At 27.7% G+C, this 21,267-nt stretch overlaps 1 protein-coding gene across 5 annotated transcripts in view; it reads left to right on the top strand.

Moving 5' to 3' along the window:
* The window catches only part of LOC101240747 (uncharacterized), a 48,330-nt gene that overhangs the window by 13,909 nt on the left and 13,154 nt on the right, over positions 1–21,267 (top strand). For all 5 annotated transcript variants that reach the window (XM_065791463.1, XM_065791461.1, XM_065791460.1 and 2 more), the window contains 5 exons: positions 978–1,067; positions 1,166–1,246; positions 2,317–2,417; positions 13,944–14,067; positions 14,208–14,324. In XM_065791463.1, the coding sequence (XP_065647535.1) occupies positions 978–1,067; positions 1,166–1,246; positions 2,317–2,417; positions 13,944–14,067; positions 14,208–14,324 (513 nt within the window). The remainder of the gene's footprint in view (positions 1–977; positions 1,068–1,165; positions 1,247–2,316; positions 2,418–13,943; positions 14,068–14,207; positions 14,325–21,267) is intronic.

The following is a 21,267-nucleotide window of genomic DNA, read 5'->3' as shown; positions in this document are numbered from 1 at the left end:
TTTCTGCAGCAGTAAAATAGCTACTCTGACTACTAATTATACTGTAATAATTACTAATTATACTGATTATGCTAAGTATACTTACAATAGTTTAAAAAATGCAAAAATATGCATCAAAGGACTAGACAATGCTGTCAAGCCCAAGTGAAATAAGGAAAAAATTAGGAACAGAAAGGATAAAAAAATGAATTTAAAAAGATATTTTGAACAGATGTTCAGAGCAAAACAAAGATTAAAGTAAAGTGTATATTAAAAAAATAATGATAACTTAGACATCGCGCATGTAATAGAATTATAAAGTCATACTCATAATGGAAAATCATAACCAAGGCGCTAGGTATGAAAAATGCGAAAATAAAATATTAAGCTTAATTTAATATGCTCAGATTGGGAATTGAACCTGGAACTCATGGATTATCAGGCCAGCGCTCTAATCTCTCTCTCTCGCGCGCGCTCTTTATATATATATATATATATATATATATATATATATATATATATATATATATATATATATATACACATATATACACATAAAAACCAGCTTGGGATAGTAGAAAGATAATAAAAATATTGGTGTTGTAAGATCCAATTGAAATTAAGTAGTGGACTAATCTAGGTGAAAATCCATCCTTAGGGCCACAATATATTCACCAATGATGTTTCAGAGGGCCTGATAAAAATGACTAGCATCGCTTGTCAGGGATGCATCCTTGCTATTTTTATCATCCCCTGTAGCCTACATCATATCAATCATTATTGTAGTAAAACGGACCTCACTTCAGAAAAGCCACACCCCTTCCAAATTTAGGCAACACCAATAATTTTCAGAAAAAATGGGGATATAGAGACAAGCAAGCACAAAAAGTATATCCAATTAATCTAACAATAATAAACAGAAATATATAGTGTAAAAAAACTTACAATAATAACTACTGTGACATAGCAGATGTAGTCCTAATTTTTTTTTTCTTTAGTTACTTCCATTTCCAACTGGTATGATACCTTAAAAAAAGATGAAAATTATTTGGAAGTTATTATGGTTAACTTAAAGCAATGTGTTAAAGGTACATTTTTGAGTAGCAAATTAATTTTTGAATAAAATATTTTTTTGGGGAATGAAAAGAATGTATGACTTTTTCAAATTTTTACTGCATTTTTTTAGATTTAGAAAAAAGTTTGCAAAATATATCTTGTAATAATCATACTGTCAAAGCATTAGAAAGTTGTATGAAGAACATTGTAGGTAGGTTATCATTTGCAAACCTTTAAGAGTGTGGTTATAATTTTAAATAAGGGTAATTTTTTTTTTTTTTTACTTAATTCACTTTGACATTTATATGTTTCCTAAATAGATAAACTAAAAAAAAATTGTTTTTTGTAAGAGTTGTAGTTCTAAGATTATTTATAACAAATTATCTGTACCCTTAAATGTAAATGGTTATTATATTTTTAACTCAAACACCATGACTAAACATGGGTAATATAGTATTCATTTTTTAGTTATAAGTTCTTAAATCATATAAAAGTCTAAAAAAAAAAAAAAAAAAAAAAATCTTCTTATATTGTTATGTGTTCCTAGTCAAATTTTAATGGTCATTTCATATCAAGACAATGCAGACCCACGAACTCACAAAACAAACATGCAGACTCTTGAACTCATTAGTAAGATAAAAACCTTTGGGTTTATATTCTTGTTCAAATCAAGAGTTGAATAAACTTTTTCACATTTATGCTTTTAGACATTGTCTTTGTGTCTTTGTAGACAAGCAATATGACTAAAAGAAAGAAATGTTTTTTGTAGATAATAATTTATGTACTGTGTACTTAGGTCGGTGCTAACATTCAAGATAATATCGTACTTAAATGGGAATAAATGGGTTCATACATTGACTCAGAGCTAGAGTAGTAAAATATACAGTTATAAAAAAAAGAGCAAAGCTGTAACAAAAATCAAAAGAACTTTCATAAAATTTTATTAATTTATATGTATATAAAATGAATTGATTTGTATACAATGACAAAATGTATCAATTTTTATGTAATTTAAAATGTATTCGTTTGCATCAAATGTGAAATGATTTTTTTTTAAATAATCTTTATGTTGTAAAAGTTTTATTTAAGTTTTGAAACAGATACTAATTGTAAAGTTTATAATTATGTTGTGTTTTATATAAACATAAGATATTATAAGATAATTTTATAATTTCTGATAGTTTATTTTCTAAATGTATATGTTAAGTAGCCTTGACATTTTAGTTAACATTAGACTACAAATATTTAGATTCGTTATGTGTTTAGTTTGTTATATTTTAGAGTTTTTACAAAATGAAAAGTTTAGTAATGACAACGAGTTAATTAAAAATTGCTCACATTTGGGTGAAGTTATTATAGCAATGATTATGAATAGTGATGAGGTTTGTTCTTTTTGAATAGTGTTTTTATGAGGTTATTTTTTTTTTTTATGTTTAAAGTACAGTTTAAAATTTATTAGCTGATAAAGTACTACTACTTTTTTAAATATGTGTTCACGTCCCTAATTCAGAGGGAGCTTCTACAATTGAGAAATATTATGTTTTATAATTTTTTTAAAACCTTTTTTAAATTTTTAAATCTGAAACATGAAGATTAAAACACTTTTACTTTAAAAAGTCACTGCTTAAAGATCATGAGTATTATCTTTGTTATCAGTTCTAACAGGGTTGCGGTGGAATTGAAACTTTGGATCTCTTATTTTAGCACTACCAATATGCACAATAGCATATGCTTAAATTAAAAATTTTGACATCTTTTTTTGTTAAAAAGCAAAAATAATAGTTGATTATTTTATTGGACAATTAATCACTTACATTTCTTTTTTTGTTGTTGTTGAATATTAATAATATTAATCACTGTTACATAATATGAAAAAAATATAAAAGTGTAATGAGCAAGTAACGCATTTAATACTAATTATTTTTTAAATTGTTTTTACTTGATGCTTAAAAAAGTAAAAGTAAAAGTACAAATATTTAAACCACTTTATTTTGTTATAGAAAACTGTTTAATATATTCATGCTGACAATGAAACGCGTAAAAAGTTCTAAAACACCAATAACACAAACTGAAAGTTGTTTTAACAATATAAAGAGCTTGTTTTAATGTAAAATGGGACACTTTTTTATTGCTGTTTTATAGAGTTTATAAAAAAAGCATATAACATAAAACATATACACATATAACATAAAACGTGTATACACATATAACATAATGTAACACAAGGTATACAATGCGAATACACATATAACAAAGCGTATACACATATAACATAAAACGTGTTTAAAATAAAACGAAGTAAATAGAATTGTTCTTATAATTGTAATTATAATACTACTTAAAACTTCATATTTGCGCTAAAACATGCCTATAGACCATACGAGTCTATAATCTATAGACCAAATAAAGAAAAAATGCCACATTTTTTATAGTTTATTGTTTCTTGATCTACATACTATATAAAATTTAAGTATAATTAATTTTTTTATTCAAATGGATTTGATGTTTTTGTTCAAATTTTTCATTCAAATTGTTTTGCAATAAAAAGTGAAAGAAAAAAATTTGTTTTGGTAAATCGAAAAAAGTTAAGAAAAAAAAAGAAAAAAAATTTGGTTTAATAAATATTTCCTTAGTTTCTTTAAGTATATGCTTCAATTATTTTTATAGGAAAAAATTTCTTTGAACAGAAGTAACATAATTTTTTATAATTTAATTTTTGGTTTAACGTTTGCAATAGAATGTTTCTATTTTGAAAGCTATTTTCAAGAAACAAAAAACAATAAACTATTCAAAATGTTTATGATTTAAATAAAACTTCCATTCTCACTTACACCATGTTCTAAATCTAATATTGTTACTGTAGTTAGAGATACGTTTATAGTATAGATATAGGTTTGACTTTCAGGAGTGATCTTCACTATGCCACTGGGTATTACGGCTGATGCTGAAATTAAATTTATAATTATTGAGCGTTAAAATTCTTTTAAATTTTTCCAATTTTTTTTTTAATTTCAAATTTCAATCCCAAAATTATTTTCATAAAATTTTTATTTTTTATTTTTATTTTAATAGAATTTTAGTCTACTAAAATTAATAATTTTAGTAGACTAAAATTCTTTTGTTTAAATAAATTTCCTTTTAATAAAAATACTTGAAAACAATTTGCAAAATAGATGTTCATTATAAAAATTTCTGAACAATTTTTTGAAAACAATCCAAGTTAAATATTAATATTAATTCTTGGATGAGTTTTTAGTTTTTATTCTAGTTTTTTTTTCAAATTTATATTGAATATTCAAAAAGTTTATACTTTGTGATAAAAATGATTTAGTTTTTTGGCTTGTACATGAAATGAAAATTTAACTTTTTGGCTTGTACATGTAATGAAAAAAACAACGCCTGAACTAACAAGAAGCATATGTTAAAAAACGATAAAAAACTACAAAACTATTGGATACAAGAGTTTACAAAGGTGAAAAAAAATTGTTCGCTTTATTCTAAACGCTTTTGTTACATAATAAATAACAATTCGTTGCATATAAGCCATGCATGAAGTTCACTATGATGTTCAACTATTATTTGTCCGTCCATTGTAATAATACAAAGTCTCGATGTTAGTCTTTAAACTTGAGGCATTGCAGTTGTTGGCGTATTCTACATTGGTGTGTTGTCAAATGTAACTAAAGTTTTAACAGACTCTTTGAACAACTGTGACAGTAAAAGGATAGCTCCGTTCAAAGTAGCATCTGGAATGTTAAAAAAAGAAATAAATTACAAAGCAACAGAAAAAACCATAAAAGTTAATTAGATATAGTTTAATTAGTATTGAATAGTTCTCATCTTATCAAGGAGAGTGGAGACAACTGATATTTTTTTTTAACATCAGCAGTCTCCAGTATTGGAGACAAAAAAAACAGTTTAGGGACAAGGGAAAAGAAAAACTGAAATTTTTTAAAGATCAGTTTAGGGAAAAGGGAAAAGAAAAACTGAAACTTTTTAAATATCAGTCTCTCTCATCCCTTAACTCTAAAAATTAAATCCTGTCAAACAAACTTTGAAAAGGTTAATTACCTCATGAACCTTGAAACACAAAAACCTTTTGTAATGCACAAAACTCATTACTTCTTTTAGTGCTTTCATCAATTTCACGCTCAATTTCAAAAAAAAATTTTAGAAACAAAATCATCTTTACACTTTGACTTAAGCAAGTTTAAAATTTTATCCTCCATGCCACTCCTCCATTAGTAAAGTTCTTCATCAAGATCTTTATTAAAGCTTCATTTTATTGAGAAGCTTAAATGTTATTAGAAAAAAAATTGTTTTTGAGTGGGCATGCACAAATGATGAAATAAAGAAAACAGCTAAAATCTTACCAATTAAGCAGAGCAGAGCCATGGATATTTAGTTTTTAGATCAGCTGTGTGAAATATCAAAATAATTTGCTTTTATAAACCAACTATGTTGCTGACAATCAATCAACATATTCATATCTGGATAAATTTTTCCCAATTCAGTTATCATATTCTAATGATGTTTGGTAACAGTTGCATCATCCTCACCAATAAGCAGAAAATGTGGATTTAAAAAATTAAGTGTTTAAAGTTTATTTTTCAATAATTATTTAATCTTTTTTTTAATTATTTTTTCTCAAACTTTATTTTTTACCAGGTTTCTATATGTCCTACTACAAGCTTGGCCTCTTACTAGATTCCATGTGTATATATTTTGTACCAAAATAGGTAAACTGTATAAAAACTTATGTAAAATCAACTTCTTGTAGTGCAGGTAGTGCTTCAAGATTTATAATTTCTAATAACATAACTTGATTTTACATTGTTTTACATTACATTGGAAACCATTGTCTATGTTAAACACAACAAAGTTTTAACCGCCGATTTCTTCCTCTACATTAAAAGTAAATTGTTACTAATATAAGTGATTAATAGAACTTTATAAGGATCTAATTATAATTTAGATAACTGTACTAGATCATTATTGACAAAAACATCAAAATAGATAAGGCCCAACATTTTTATATATGTATTTTGTACAAGTCAGTTAGAATTATAGTGGTAACTCATCAAAAATGAAATAGATTGATTTATTAAAGGTGAATTTAAATAATAATTAAGATTTTTTGTTGAAGTACAAGGGATATCTAAAACAAAAAACCTTTTGTCACAAACTTATCCAAAACCCAAGTATCTGAGAGTAATATAGGAGTGTCCATCTTGTAGTGCATACGTCCATGCATGATAAAAAAAATCATTTATTATATGCTGTAAATATTTTTACAGCGAGTACTTTCGCATTCCAAAACAAGTAAAGTAAAAGTAATTGTTACATGAAGCCATTTCATAATAAAATTATTTGCTAAATACTAAAAAAATATATTATCAAGATTAACTATGTTATGGTTGATAATATATTTCAGTATTTATGATATTTTATATGTATATCTGATTTCTATACTATTATATACATTTATGTATATAATAGTATGTATATATATAAACTAGTAAAAACACTTATCCATCTTATTTTATAATGGGCACTGGTCGAAAGAGCTAATATCTCTTGTCTCATCCTTTTTCTGTGACTGTTCCTAATTGCTTCAAAAACTCTTATTCGTCTAGTTTTTTCCCTTAAACATCAGTTCTTTGGAATTCCCCTACTTTATCTTGATTTCCTGATTCATATAACTTGCAATCCCTTAAGTTGTCTGTCAATGGTTATCTTGCTCTACAATCTTCATCTTTTCTTATCCAGTAACTTACAACTCTAATTAGTAGTTGCTGGCAGCCTTGTTGGAAGCGAAGATGTTTAAAAAAAATATATATATGTATATATATATATATATGTGTGTGTGTGTATATATATATATATATACACACACACACACACACACACACAAACACATAATAATAGTAATAGTAAAAAATTTTCTTAGGCCTTTAGAATCAGGAGATGCAAACCAAATTCAATATTTTCTTTAGTGTTATGCCAATCATTGCATTCAGCAACCCTTAAAAGTCATATAACAAATTATCACAACAATCATACATTGCAATCATAATAAAAATTATTAATGTTAATATAAAAATACAATAAAAATAGAGACACAAAGTAAAAATAGCCTAATAAATAGAGAGGTCAGAATTATTTTGTAATGTTACCAGTAAATATAACTACTTTGTGCTGAATTTAACTTTTTCTTAAGATCTAAACTAAACATAATCATAAAAAAGTATATTGATAATGAGACATACCTGAAAAACTATACTGGTAAAACAATAGAAATGACTAACTTAGATTTCTGTGGCATCTATCTCCTGAACTGAAAAAAATAAACTTATAAATAAACTTATTAAAAGTCACCAAAAGTCATTAAATCTTTCTTTATATAACTAAGTTTAATTAAGACAAACTTTATATTTAATAATAATACCCAATTAAAAGAATTAAAATGCAACTTTATAGATATATAAATTAATTATAAGTAAAGATATATAACTTTTTATCTTTACTTATAACTAAATTAAATCAATTTAATCAAAATCTAATTATTGTAATAAATTTAAACAAAAGAATATTTGTATTATCAAAATTATATAAAAACTTTAAAATCTGTAATAAAATAAAACTAAGATGTAACTTTTTGACAAATTACTATTTAAAATATAATAAATATACCGAAATATAATTTTTAACTCATTAAGTAACTGTATAAATGAACACCTAACACACATCTTACATTCCTAAAAAATCAATATCACCATTGTTACTGTTTGCTTCTTGTGTGCTACAAGTTTTTCCAAATAAAATATATAATAGGTGAGACCGGGGCTAGTTGGCAGCAGGGGTAAGTTGATGAATTGTGTTTATCTGCAAAACCTTTCATCAGAAAGTGCCAATAATCTCAGGAAATCTTCCTAGTTGACCATTTCATCTTTCACTGTAGTATTGTAAGGATTTGCGCATGCACATAAAAGATATTGCGGTTTATGTGTTTTTTCTACATTTTTGTAACTTTTACAACTTCTTTATTTTTTCGATTTTTAAAAGCAATTGCATCAAGCGCACATAAACTTGATTAAAGTTATATCTTGCATGGTTCAGTGAAATATTGTCCAACCATCCATTTTTTATTATTTACTATTTTCTGTGTATATATATATATACACAGTGGTGGCCAAAAAGATTCGACCACTAAGGTTTTTAGACAGAAACGTACCACTTCAATTTAATGAAAATATAATTAAATTAAACGCAACAAACAACATTCACATAAGTCAATGACACACTTTCGAAGAAACCAACAAGCAGTTCACATAGTAACTCGAATGTCTTCCTTGGGCTTTGAGGACAGCTTCTAATCTTTAAGGCATAGAGGCAACAAGAGAGTCACAATAATCAGGCATTATTTTTTGGAACCACGCCTCCAGTATAGCCTCCTTCAAAGTTGTCTCCGATGTCAAGTTTGCTTTTGCCACTTCTGCTTTCAATTTTACCCTGCAATTTTCAATCGGGTTTAAATCCAGTGACGAGCCAGGCTACGGAGCAAGAACATTGATGGAATTCTCTCAAAACCAAGTCTTGACGATCTTTGCCTGATGACATGGTGTGCCGTCATGCATAAAGATGTCACAGTTGCGAGTTCTGAGCCAAATAGGAACATTTTCCTTTATTATTTGCAAATAATTAACAGCTTTGATAGTTTCACCTGGCGGGCTTGAGATAAATTCCCGCTCAACCTCTGGCAGTAATTGCTCCCCAAATCATAATTGAAGGCCAATGTTTTACCGCTGGAGCAACATAACGGGCATTGTAGTGTGTGTTTGGTGGCCGTCGAACATTCACTTTATGTGTAGGAAATTGTTTCACCTGCGATTTGTCTGAGAACATGACACGTTGCCACATTGTCATGGTCCAATTTTTATGTGCTTTACAAAATTTGAGGCGGTCATGAATAATTTTCTGAGATAGTCGTGGTTTTAATGCAGGGCTATAGGATCGAAGACTGGAATCGTCCACAAGACATCGCCGAATGGTGCGAGAGCTCACATTCACATGAGGAGGCAGTTCATTGAGAATTTGTGAAGATGATGCTAGTGGGTCTTTCGTGGCTGCACAGCGGATCATCGCGTCAGTTTTTGATGTGGTACATCTTGGTCTGCCACTGGATCTTCCTGTAGCGCTTGTGCCTGTTGACTTGATATGCTGAATGACGTCGTGAACAGTTGTCTTAGGCATTTGTAAATGTGCGGCTACCACACGTTCAGACTTCTTGTCTTCCATCAAAAGTTGTATTTTAGCATGTTTTCTGGTTATGTTGTTGCCATAGCTAAATGCAAATAGTAATTCACAGCCACGCATGCGATGGTATAAATAACAATGGTACAACTGTTTTGATTGGCTGATATTTAGCCAATCATACATGCAAAGCGTGATAGTGAAATTCCGAGGAAAGCGCCTACACTACAATGTACATACTGTATACATAGATAAACAATGCATGGTCGGATCTTTTTGGCCAGCACTGTGTGTATATATATATATATATATATATATATATATATATATATATATATATATATATATATATATATATATATATATATATATATATATATATATGTATATATATATTATAAGCATAAAAACATCATGACCTAATAACTAATATAATTTTAATATATATATATAAACTATCTTAGTGTTTTTATTTACAAATAGAGAGCTCAATGGTTTTGAAGAACATACCAGTTATTTTTTATAACTGTGTGTTAGTGTGTGTTAACCTATGTGTGTGTTAAAGGACATAGCAGTTATATTTTATAACTGTGTTTTGTGTGTATATGTGTGTGTGCATACATATAGTGTTATTTATTTTAATATTGGTATTGTTCATTTAGGTCTTTACTGATTTACAAGAAGATTTGTTGGAACAATATGTGACTAAAGCTTCTGATATTTATTATGGAATTTCTCCTAAGGAAGTGAGGAATCTAGCTTATCAGTCAGTATGGAAAAGCGAATAGCATAAAAATGTCTCATAATTGGAGTGTAAATGAACAGCTGGAGAGGACTGGTTCAGTGCTTACCTCAGAAGGCACAAAAAACTGTCAATAAGAAAACCTGAGGCAACAAGTCAAGCACGTGTTTCCAGTTTTAATTCAACAAATGTTCAAAAGTTGTACAACAGTTTACAAATCGTTCTTAATTGTTTAAAGTTAGAAAGTGGAGATATTTGGAATATGGATGAAACTGGTATTACCACAGTTCAAACTCCAGATCATATTGTAGCAAGAAAAGGTTTTAAACAAATTGGGCGTGTTACTTCTGTTGAGAGAGGCAATTTAGTAACTGTGGCAGTTGCTGTTTCTGCAAGTGGAAATTCAATTCCTCCATTTTTCATATTTTCTCGTGTGAAATTTAAAAGCTTTTTTTTAAATGGTGCTCCTAATGGTGCAGTGTGCTGCAAACCCATATGGTTGGATGACCGAAGTTCAATTTTTGCAGTTTGTCAAATATGCCAGAAGTACAAAAGTTTGTTGCCAGAAGTACGAAGATGCCAGAATTATGAAGATTGTTGCCAGAAGTACGAAGTTGTTGCTATTAGACAATCATGACTCTCATCTTTCAGTAGAGGCTTTACATTACTCTAAAGAAAATGGGGTATTGGTTTGTTCATTTCCTCCTCATTGCAGCCACAAACTTCAACCTCTAGTTCGAAGTATATTTGGACCTTTAAAAAAATACACTAACACAACTTGCAATTTATGGATGACAATGCACCCTGGTTCCACAATGTTTATTTACAGTATACCATGTAGTGTGGGTAACTCATTTCCATTAGCATGTACCCCTAATAATATCAAGGGTGGTTTTGCAAAAACAGGAATTTTCCCACTAAATGTTAACATTTTTAGTGAACACGATTTTATGCCAGCCTATACCACAGATAGACCATGTTAACATTTTTAGTGAACACGATTTTATGTTAAATGAAAAATGTTAACATTTTTAGTGAACACGAATTTATGCCAGCCTATACCACAGATAGACCATCTCTGAAACAAGACTGGGCTGTGGAAAGTACAGTGTTAAATATAAGTAATGTAACTGATGTTGACTTTACAATATCAGAGAATGACATGTTAGAAGCTGGTTGCTCAAAAGATACAGAACCACATTATGCTATTCAAGCAATAATGATGCACAATGCATCTGCAGAGGCAACTGTAGTTCTATGGCCTGAAGATTTAAGACCATTCAAAAAAGCAGAACCATGAAAACAAATTAGGGTTAATAAAAGAAATAGAACCACATCAATTCTTACAGATTCATCAAATATGAATGTTTTAAAAATAGAAAAAGAATCAGCTAAAAAGAAAAAGTTAGCAACTGAAGAGAGAAAACAAGCATAAAAGTTAAATAAAGATAATGATAAGATGAGTAAAAGATCAACTAGTAAAGGAAGTATACACTTAATGGGAAAAAGTTTGAATCGTCCAAATAGCTCTGTAGAAAAGGAGTGTTTTTGTTTGACTTGTGTTGGAATGTTTTCTAAAAGTAAACCAGAAGAAGTCTGGTTTCAATGCACACAATGTCATCTTTGGGCTCACGAGTCATGCATAATCGGAAACTCTTTGTTTTTCGTTGGGGTGTGTTAACGCAATTTTTTTTTTTTTTTTTGGAGGGCCCGGGAAGGCCCCAAGAATTTTTTTTTGTAAATGAATGCAACCTTTAAGAGTTACCAAAACTCATACTCTTTGGGACTACACTTTAATATTATTTAAAAAATGTGCCGTTAGGGCTACAGAGCTTATAGAGTAAAAACCGAGTCAACTAGCCCCGGTCTCCCCTACTAGATAAATTTTAACTTTTAACTAAACCGAACAAGCAGTAGTAGTTTATACAAAATAGAAATCACAAATGTATTCTCATATTTTAAATATCTTTAATTGTTATCACAACAGGCATTAAATAAAGGAAACTCAATTTTTAAAGGGCGATTACCATTTGCTTGTGCACTACAATTGTCACCTAATCAAAATATTAAATTGCATTTTAGCTAATAAACTAAAATTCGCATTACTTAAATATTTGGTTAGTCACAAATAAAAACTAAAAAATATTATTATTGTTATTATTATACATATATTTTTATTAATTAATATATATAATTACGATTTTTAATAAGGAATACATACAACAATTTTAATTACTTTTTATATCATCAAAGTTCACTTTATACTATATAAATATATTATTAGTATACTAATCAATCTTTTAATTAATGAATCTATTAATTTAAAGTTTTATTAATTAATTAACCAATTGATTAATGACTTAATCGTTATAAATTTACCAAGTAATGTAGTAAAAAAAGCTGACAATTTAGAGTTTGCTTCTCGCCTATTGCAACGCTTTGATCCCATTTTTCAAGTGTACAAAAATTGTATGTTTGGTTTTTTATTTAAATTCAACAATAAAAATCTGAACATTATCAGATGAATGTCGGCTAACAAACATTTAGCTGACATTCATCCAAATGTACTTATTTGCTGGTCAACAGACATTTAGCCAACGTTTAGCCAATATTATAAATAGAGCCAATGCATAACAGATGTAACGATGTCTGTCTAACTTTGGCCCGATCTCGGCCTTAACACAGAGTTGTAATCATCTTAGTAGTAAACACGCAGGCTATAAAACAATATATTGAAAAGCAAAGTGGCGCTTTAATAAAATAGTGTTTTTGAAGAACCATCAGTTATTTGCTCTAACAATTAATGTGAACAATCTTTAAGGTTCTTTAAACTTCCTTGAAAAAAGTACCCAGTTCTATAAAGAACCATTTAGTTACGCAAAGTACCCACAGGTTTTTAAAGTCTATGAGAATCTTATGGCTCTTTGAAGAAAATCTCCAGAACCTTCAAGAACCCTCTAGATTTGTAGTGTTCATATGTATAAATATATATATATATATATCCATCAGATATATATATATATATATATATATATATATATATATATATATATATATATATATATATATATATATATATATATATATATATAAATGTATATATATATATTTATATATATATATATATAGTCTTGCACGTTAGTCGTAAAATTGTTCCATAAACTGTAGTTTTAAAGAGAATGCTAATAAACAAGACCAGAAAAAGTTTAAAAATTTAAAGTTTTTTTTTTTTAAATAGATTGTTTTCCCAATCCAAACCCAACCCTCAGTTGTTGTAGTAGCACTTCCTTGAAGAAGCAGGCTATAAGATAGTCGATGTAGCAACATTCCGCACATGTTTTAAAAATATTATAAAACAATAAAATAAAAAAAAAACACTAATTATTCTTTAAAAAAATGATAAAACTTAATGTACTTCAGCATTATTTTAATTGTTCTAACTTTTAAATGACATTAAAATATTGCTTAATTATTGAAGTTGCTTAAATGTTGTTGAAAGAGACTTTTTTTTACCATAAAAGTCTCTTCCGACTACAATGTAAGGATATATATATATATATATATATATATATATATATATATATATATATATATATATATATATATATTCTTACCACATGTAAATTGTGAATTTAACATGATTGTTCCATAAACTGTAGTTTTAAAGAGAATGCTAATAAACAAGACCAGAAAAAGTTTAAAAACTTAAAGTTTTTTTTTTGGATAGATTGCTTTATCAATCCAAACCCAACCCTTTATATATATATATATATATATATATATATATATATATATATATATAATATATATATATATATATATATATATATATATATATATATATATATATATATATATATAATTATGTATATGCAAAATCATTTTAATTTAATTATGTATTTTTTTCAAATAGTATTTAATTAAAGAACAACTGAGTGTTTTGTTGTTGGAGTTATCTTCAAGTTGTTCAAATGTGCGTGACAGTTGTTATGACAGTTTAGTTAAAGTTATTTGTGGTTATTCTATGCTGCTTAAAGGTGGTTTTCTTTTGTGAATTTAACTTGATTATTTTTATCTTTTAATATAGGCTTTTATTCGGGTTTCAATCAAATTTAAAAAATCAATTTTAAATGAGTTTAAATTTGTATTATATATACAAAATTCATATGGGTTTTAGATTTATCAAGCTTCTACTCCTTGGACTGTAAAAAGTACAACAGTATGTTTTATATTTGCAATACTTTACGAGTACTTTCTTTTTCCACTTTTCCGAAATGGAATAATCGATTTCTTGGTAAGTTTCTGGGTTAATAGTTTTGAGTTTAAAAATTTATATAAATGCTTTATTTAATGCCACAAGTGCGAAATCAACCATTACACATTCTCTTGTATTTATACACTAAGGAAGGTCGATTTTTGAATTCGACTTACCTGTCCTCTCAGATAGCTAGAGATTTTTAGACTTATAAAGAACAAATTAAAATTTTTTTAACAAAATTGAATCAAGTTTTTTGCATTAAGGTTTATAAGTACAAATTTTTTTATTTTTTACGACATTCACAATTCAAAAAAAAATAGCAAACACAAGAAAAATTTTAGAAAACATGATAAATAAGCGAGCGGTTAAACAAATAAATTGCTGTGTCTTAAAACTTTTTATAAAATAGCTCCAAAAACACGACAAACTACTAAAAAAGTTATATGAGGTTAAAAAAGTGATTTTCCTGCTAGTGTTTTACCAACATATGGAGACAGTTATAGATACTTTTATTTCGTGCAATCTGAATTTAAAAACATAGTTGATAAAACTCAAAAAGAATTTGTAAACGTTTGGCTAAATGTAAACCCAAAATTGCCTTTGATAAAAAATGGGTCAATTTATTTAAAACTGGTTAAAACATATTACACAATGAAACTTATTAATGGAAAAAAGTGCAAAAAAGGACCTCAAACTGCTGCGTATTGGAAAACCTTTATAACATATCTGCCTGCAGATGTAATTTAGATAAAGTTCCCTGCTATGATGATAGAGTGAAATGCAAAAATTTAATCTATAGTAAAAAAACATTTTTTATGTGTTTGTCCCCCATAGAGCAAGGTTAGTTAAGAATTAAACTTTTTCTAAAGTTTCTCTACATAATATGTACTACATAGTTTCATTAAACTTTCCTCTTAAAGTAGTTATATAGGAGTATCTCTGCAAGTTTTTTTTGTTGCTAAATTTATGATATTTTGTTTCAATTTATTCAGATTCCACTTTAGGAAAGAGAATATATCAAAGACCAAAGGTCAAGAGTACAAAAAGGAAACATTCAGTTAGGTCCAATAGATTGGAGTGCTGTAAAAAAAAAAAAAAAAATTAGCAAGCGCCCAAAAAACATTGCAGTTACTTCTTCTGATATTGGCGAATTGTCTACATTTGATGTTAACATAGAGTCTGATTCAGTAAAAAAATAATTTTATATTTTTCTGATTAAAAGTTTTTCTAATTAGCATTTTTTGTATTTTGAAGTAACTAATTATTTAAAAGACATGTTTTAATAAAAATTAAAAGCATATATATATTCTTGGAAATGGACTGTTAAAAGATCTTTATATCATTACTAAAACTGACAAAACTGATGTTTAGAATAAAAGTAAAATGGATAGAGCCAAAAAAAGGGTTTGCCTGCAGTCTGTTGCTAAACATAATATTGTAGTCTAAAATTTAACTTTTATTGGTTGCGATAGTAAAGACAATAAAGGTAGTTTAGTTTATTGCAGTATATCATCTGATAACCTAAGCAAAAAAAAAATTAATCGAAAAGATTTATCATCTAAGTTTTACAGCAGAATAAGGAGTAATGAAAAGAAAATATCTTACACACAAAGACATTTTAAATGGAACAGGAGTCACTTTAGCACTGTCTGCTTATGAAGTGTTAACACATTACAACAGTGTTGAACCTTTGTTAGGAATTGTTTTGGATAATACAAATATCAACACTGGCTATAAAACTGGACTTTGTACCAGTCTTGAATGAAAACTTGGCAGAACAATTCATAAAATTGGTTGTGCACTTCACAGCAATGAGTTACCTTTATGCCATATTATAGAACATCTCGATGGCAGTACAAATACTCCTACAACATTTGACAGTGAAATAGGAAAAGCTGATGCACAAGATTTTCATATTGAACCAATTGCCAAATTGGAAAACCTGTTTTGACTTGTTTAGTTTTTCCGGAACAGAGTGTGATCAATAACTTGAGTTCTGATCATAGGTTATTGCTCGAATATGTGTGTCGTATAAGTTCAGGTAAGCACGATTTAAATAAATAAACATAAAAGTTAATCTGTAGTTTAAATTCATATAATTACTCTTATTTGTTACTTATTTTAATTTATTGTCAACAGGAAAAAATATCTATGTAAATTTAGGTGCTATAAATCCAATGTATGCTAATTATAAAGTTGGTCCGGTTAATCATGTCAGGTGGCTGACATTAACGATATGAATTTTAGTTTTGTACTCAAGAACAGAACAACCTACTCCAGTTTTTAAAGAAATTGTAAAGTACATACAAACAGAGTATAGTCCTACTTAATTTGAAATTAAAAAAAAATTAAAACTGAAAACTTTATTGAAGGTCCAAGAATTTTACCCACAACATTAAAAAAAAATTAAAACTTTTAACCAACCTATGCAAGACTATAAGGTATACTACCTGTTGTTATAAGAAATGCTTATTGCCTTCTCCCAGAAAATTTCTTTTATCCCTCCTTGTAGAAGATTTGGAAGATGAACGAACTAGAGCAGCCTCCTGCTACTAAAAGCTCGTCAGGAACTTCATTATATGATTGAATGCAAACTAGATCTTAGTTTGCTTGGCTTAGACTTTGCATTACACAGTCAGGCTGTTGAGCGTACTGTAAAGCTTATTTCTGAAGTTTCAAAAATAAAATTATTCTTTACAGAATAGGTATGGCTTAGCATTTGGCTTAGCATTAAACAAAAAATTCGAATGACAAGAAGAAATTATAATTCTAAAAAAGATTATGATGCATAAATATTTATTGTTTTAACTTTCTCCACATCACATATTCTATAATGCATATTATTAAAACAAATTATTATACTAATAATTAAAAAGCACACACTTGTTATAATAAGTTTTATTTTCCCCAAACTAAGAATAAATTGTTGTAAAATTTTATTTCCTTCAGTAATATTTGGCACTATTGTTAGGTCGTATCTAGGTGAAATCTAAGGCAGATCTGGCTGCAGGACCTTTGCACCCATGGAGCTTAAAGGTTTTTGATAACTAAATAATTTTCTTAGCCTTAAACTCTAGATCGCAATTTAAGGTCGTATAATTTAGTGTAGTGTGTTAAATTTAGGTGAAAAATTGAGTGAGTTGTGTGCTTCATTTTTATAATGTTAAATTTGAAAGAAAAATGAGAAAAGAACAATAGTTTTAATTGAGCTATCAATCTAACTTTGTTCATATACTTCAAGGTTTTTTTTATTTTCAACTTTGTTTTTCAAGGTTTTACGTTTAACTGGTGGGAATCAAATTCTGCTTCCCTTCTTCTCCTACCATTGGTTGCTGCTGCAATGTTTTATATAGCAAATAATATATAGTATATTTAGCATATTAAAATGTTTTATAATTAAAAAAAGTAGTTAATAGGCACTAACTAAAATTGAATTAACAAGAGAAACTTCAGTTTTTTCATTTTTACATTTCTAAATGTAACTTTAGTGATAATTGTAAATTCTTGTTAGCGATTTGCTTGTTGTAATGTGACAAAAATATTCCTATTTAAACCAAAAAAAGACCACAAAAAAAATCTAGTTTTTGTAAAAAAAACTGGAAAGTTATAAAATCACTTTTTTCTCAATTGTTACATAAATTTTTATTTAAGCTGATGTTTTCACTGCATTTTCTAATCGTTTCTGAAGAATTTTGAATTTAGAAGAAAATAAAAGGATGATGGTTCCAATTTTCTGACACGATTTTCTAACTATCTGAGAGTACAGCAAGTGAAATTTTTTAAAAAAGTACAAAATTGACCTCCCTTATTACAGTACAATCTCTCTAATTCGAAATTAATGGGGGAAAAAAGTTTGGATTAGAGAGATTTTTGAATTACAGAAAGTTGACTTTTTTTCAAATATTCTGGTCAAAGTAACAAACAAATAGAGATTCTTAGGCCTAAATGCATTATATATTATGTGATTTAAACTTTTACATTAAAAAAAAAAAGTCAGTAATTGTAGATTGTCTTTTTGAGGCTTTTAAATCCATTTCAATGACACGATTTATGTCTTTAAGAGTCTTCGTCAAATTATCTCCAAAGTTAGAATAAAGACTTTAATTCTCGAGTACAGTGACAGCATGCATCGCTTCATTCAGACTTGGTTTTGTAGCATTGCCAGAAACACCAACGCACTCATCATCGGATTCCTCTTCAGTTTCAATAGTATCATGCTCAGAAACTTCTGCAATGATGTCCTCGTCTGATGATTTGTTGGCAATGCAAACATCGAAATCTATGTCTACTAACTCGTCGGCTGTGAGGTTAAAATCTGCATCAAAATTTGTTTTTAACAATTCGAGATCATCTCTTAAGTTTTCCATTACAGTCTCGTCTACATCTAAGCCGCAAAAAGGGTCGTTATCTTCATTTACTTGCTTTTCCGCTGCTTTTAATGACATTCCTGATTTTTTCAAACAATTTATGAAGGTTTGATCTGGAATGGAATTCCATGCTTTTGTTAGCATAAACATAGCAGTTAAGATAGAAAACTTAAGCAATTTTCCTTTTCTAAAAACTAAACTTTAGGTCAATTTCTTTAACCCACTCCTCAAATAATTCTGCCGACATCCAACTTTTTGGTTAGGTCCGATAGCTACAAGGAATATTTTTCACTCCTTTAAAACATCTAGGAGACTTCGATTTTCCAATTACAAACATTGAAAGTCTTTCTCCTTTAACATTATCTGCGGCCATCTTAGGTGAACTTTACTATGCTTGCCTCCTATGCACTTTTCATTTTTTAAATGTAAATTTTTGTCAGGCAAACATTGGTAGAAAAGACCGAATTCATCGGCATTAAAAATATTTTCAAGTGGGAATGGAGATAGAATTGTAGGTAGTGTGGTTTTGAGCCATGGAGTGATCATCTGATCGTTAACAGACTTTGCCTCTCCAGAAATGGTTTTGAAAGATATACCATATCCAAAAAAATATATATAATTGCTTTGACTTAACTTATACGTGCGATATGTACGTTTGAATTCAACTTTGAGGTCTTTGCAAGTTTCCAGAATGTCTAATTATTTTTAAAAATATTTACTTTATTTTTTTAAAGCAATTAAAGAAAAAGCTGTAGAATAATCATATATTGTAAAGTCATTAATCATAAAAATTGGAGAGAATAAAATAAGAAATTAGTTTACTTCTTCTTAAATTTGTCTAGCCATCCATCCGAAGCTTGAAAATTTTCGAAGCTTAACTCTTTCGCAAAATATAAATTTTTTTTTTTTTACCAGCAAACCGCTGATTGGGACATTATCAGCTCTCATTCGTATGAACCATTTAAGTACAGCTTTGTTGACTTGATAATACGTATCAACTTTCACCCGTTTAGCCAAATTTCCTTGATGAAAAGCGTCAAAGATTTTATCTTTATTCTTTTTCCAGATTGAAAGAGTGTTTAGTGGAATATCAAAGATTTTCGAAACCTCTTTATTTGTTTTTCCTTTCTCCAATTCCAGTAGAGCTTCGTATTTCAGCTTTAAATTGTTGTCTTTATGCAGTCTTTTTGATGCCATGATTTTTTTTAAACAGAAGGAAATAATTCACGCTAATTGTTTAACAAAAAATCAAAACATTCGAAATTTGAAAAAAGAGTTCGATGGTTAACGAGCTTTTTATACAACAAAAATTTAAAAAGTTCGATTTACAGAGACAATCTGACAGGTCTGAAAAATTCAAATTGTGGAGGTTTTTAATTATAGAGATTCGAATTATAAAAAGTTGAACAAAAAAGTTTCTTGAGTGCATTTCACGGTGACTTTAGTAGAATTATAGAGGTTTTCGAATTAAGGAAATTCGAATTAGAGAGATTGTACTGTATACACCCTTCTTTTGTATTTATAATTTATAAAATTTGAAACATTAAAAAAAAAATTTTTTAATTATCGTATTACATTGTTAAAAATTCGCTGTATCATATGGTATCAGATTTTTAACAATTTGATAAAATGTTCTAATAAAATTTTACTATGACAAGTTTAAATAAAAGTTGTTCAGTTTGGCACCTAACATTCATTTATACATACATACTTTTTTCATTTTTTGTTTTTAATTATCTTAATAATCACCTAAGTTCAGTCATCATGTAACTTTGGTCATTTAAGAATAAATAATTAAAATGCATGGGTATTTCCATTTAAACCAACTTTTGTTCTACAATGAGTTTTAAAATTATGCATACTATTGAACTCTAAAATAAGCAAAGTATTGAATAAAATGATTTAGAACTAGAATTATCAAGAGTCACTACGTTAACAAATTTTGGTTTTCAAATATTAATTATTTTTTTTCTTTAAAATTAGTAAAGTTTTAAAATACTTATGAGATGTTGATGAAAGTTTTAACTTTCTCCACATATCATATTTTATAATGCATATTATTATAACAAATTATTATATTAAAAAGCACACACTTGTTATAATAAGTTTTATTTGCCCCAAATTGAACTTATGAGATAATAATGAAAGTTTGGTCAAATTAGCTATTCTCTTTTAAAAAAATAACGAATTCTAAGTTTTATTTTTATTACTTTATTTTTACAATATAAGTTAATGATATAGTTGTCTGTATAATTAGGGAAAAAAAATTTAAAAAGCGTTTATTTATGCTTGTTATATGAATATTCAAAGCTTAAGTGAAAGTGCTTAGGAGATTTTATGGTATATATAATCTTTGAAAGTTTTTTGTTATGAGATAAAATTTATATAGAATTCAATAAATACGGCTGCGTATAAACTTTTTTTTGAATAAGTATTTGTTTTTATTTTAATATATATTATTCTGTATTTCGCTGATCTATTGTGATCAGCGTCATCAGGTATATTAAATGAAAATTGTATCAAAAAAAATCATTATAGTGAAAACAAACCGTTAAAATGATAACATCAATATATATATATATATATATATATATATATATATATATATATAT

The sequence above is a fragment of the Hydra vulgaris genome, chromosome 02, assembly GCF_038396675.1.
Source record: "Hydra vulgaris chromosome 02, alternate assembly HydraT2T_AEP".
Lineage (NCBI taxonomy): Eukaryota > Metazoa > Cnidaria > Hydrozoa > Anthoathecata > Hydridae > Hydra > Hydra vulgaris.
This window is presented reverse-complemented; position numbering and strand designations above follow the sequence as displayed.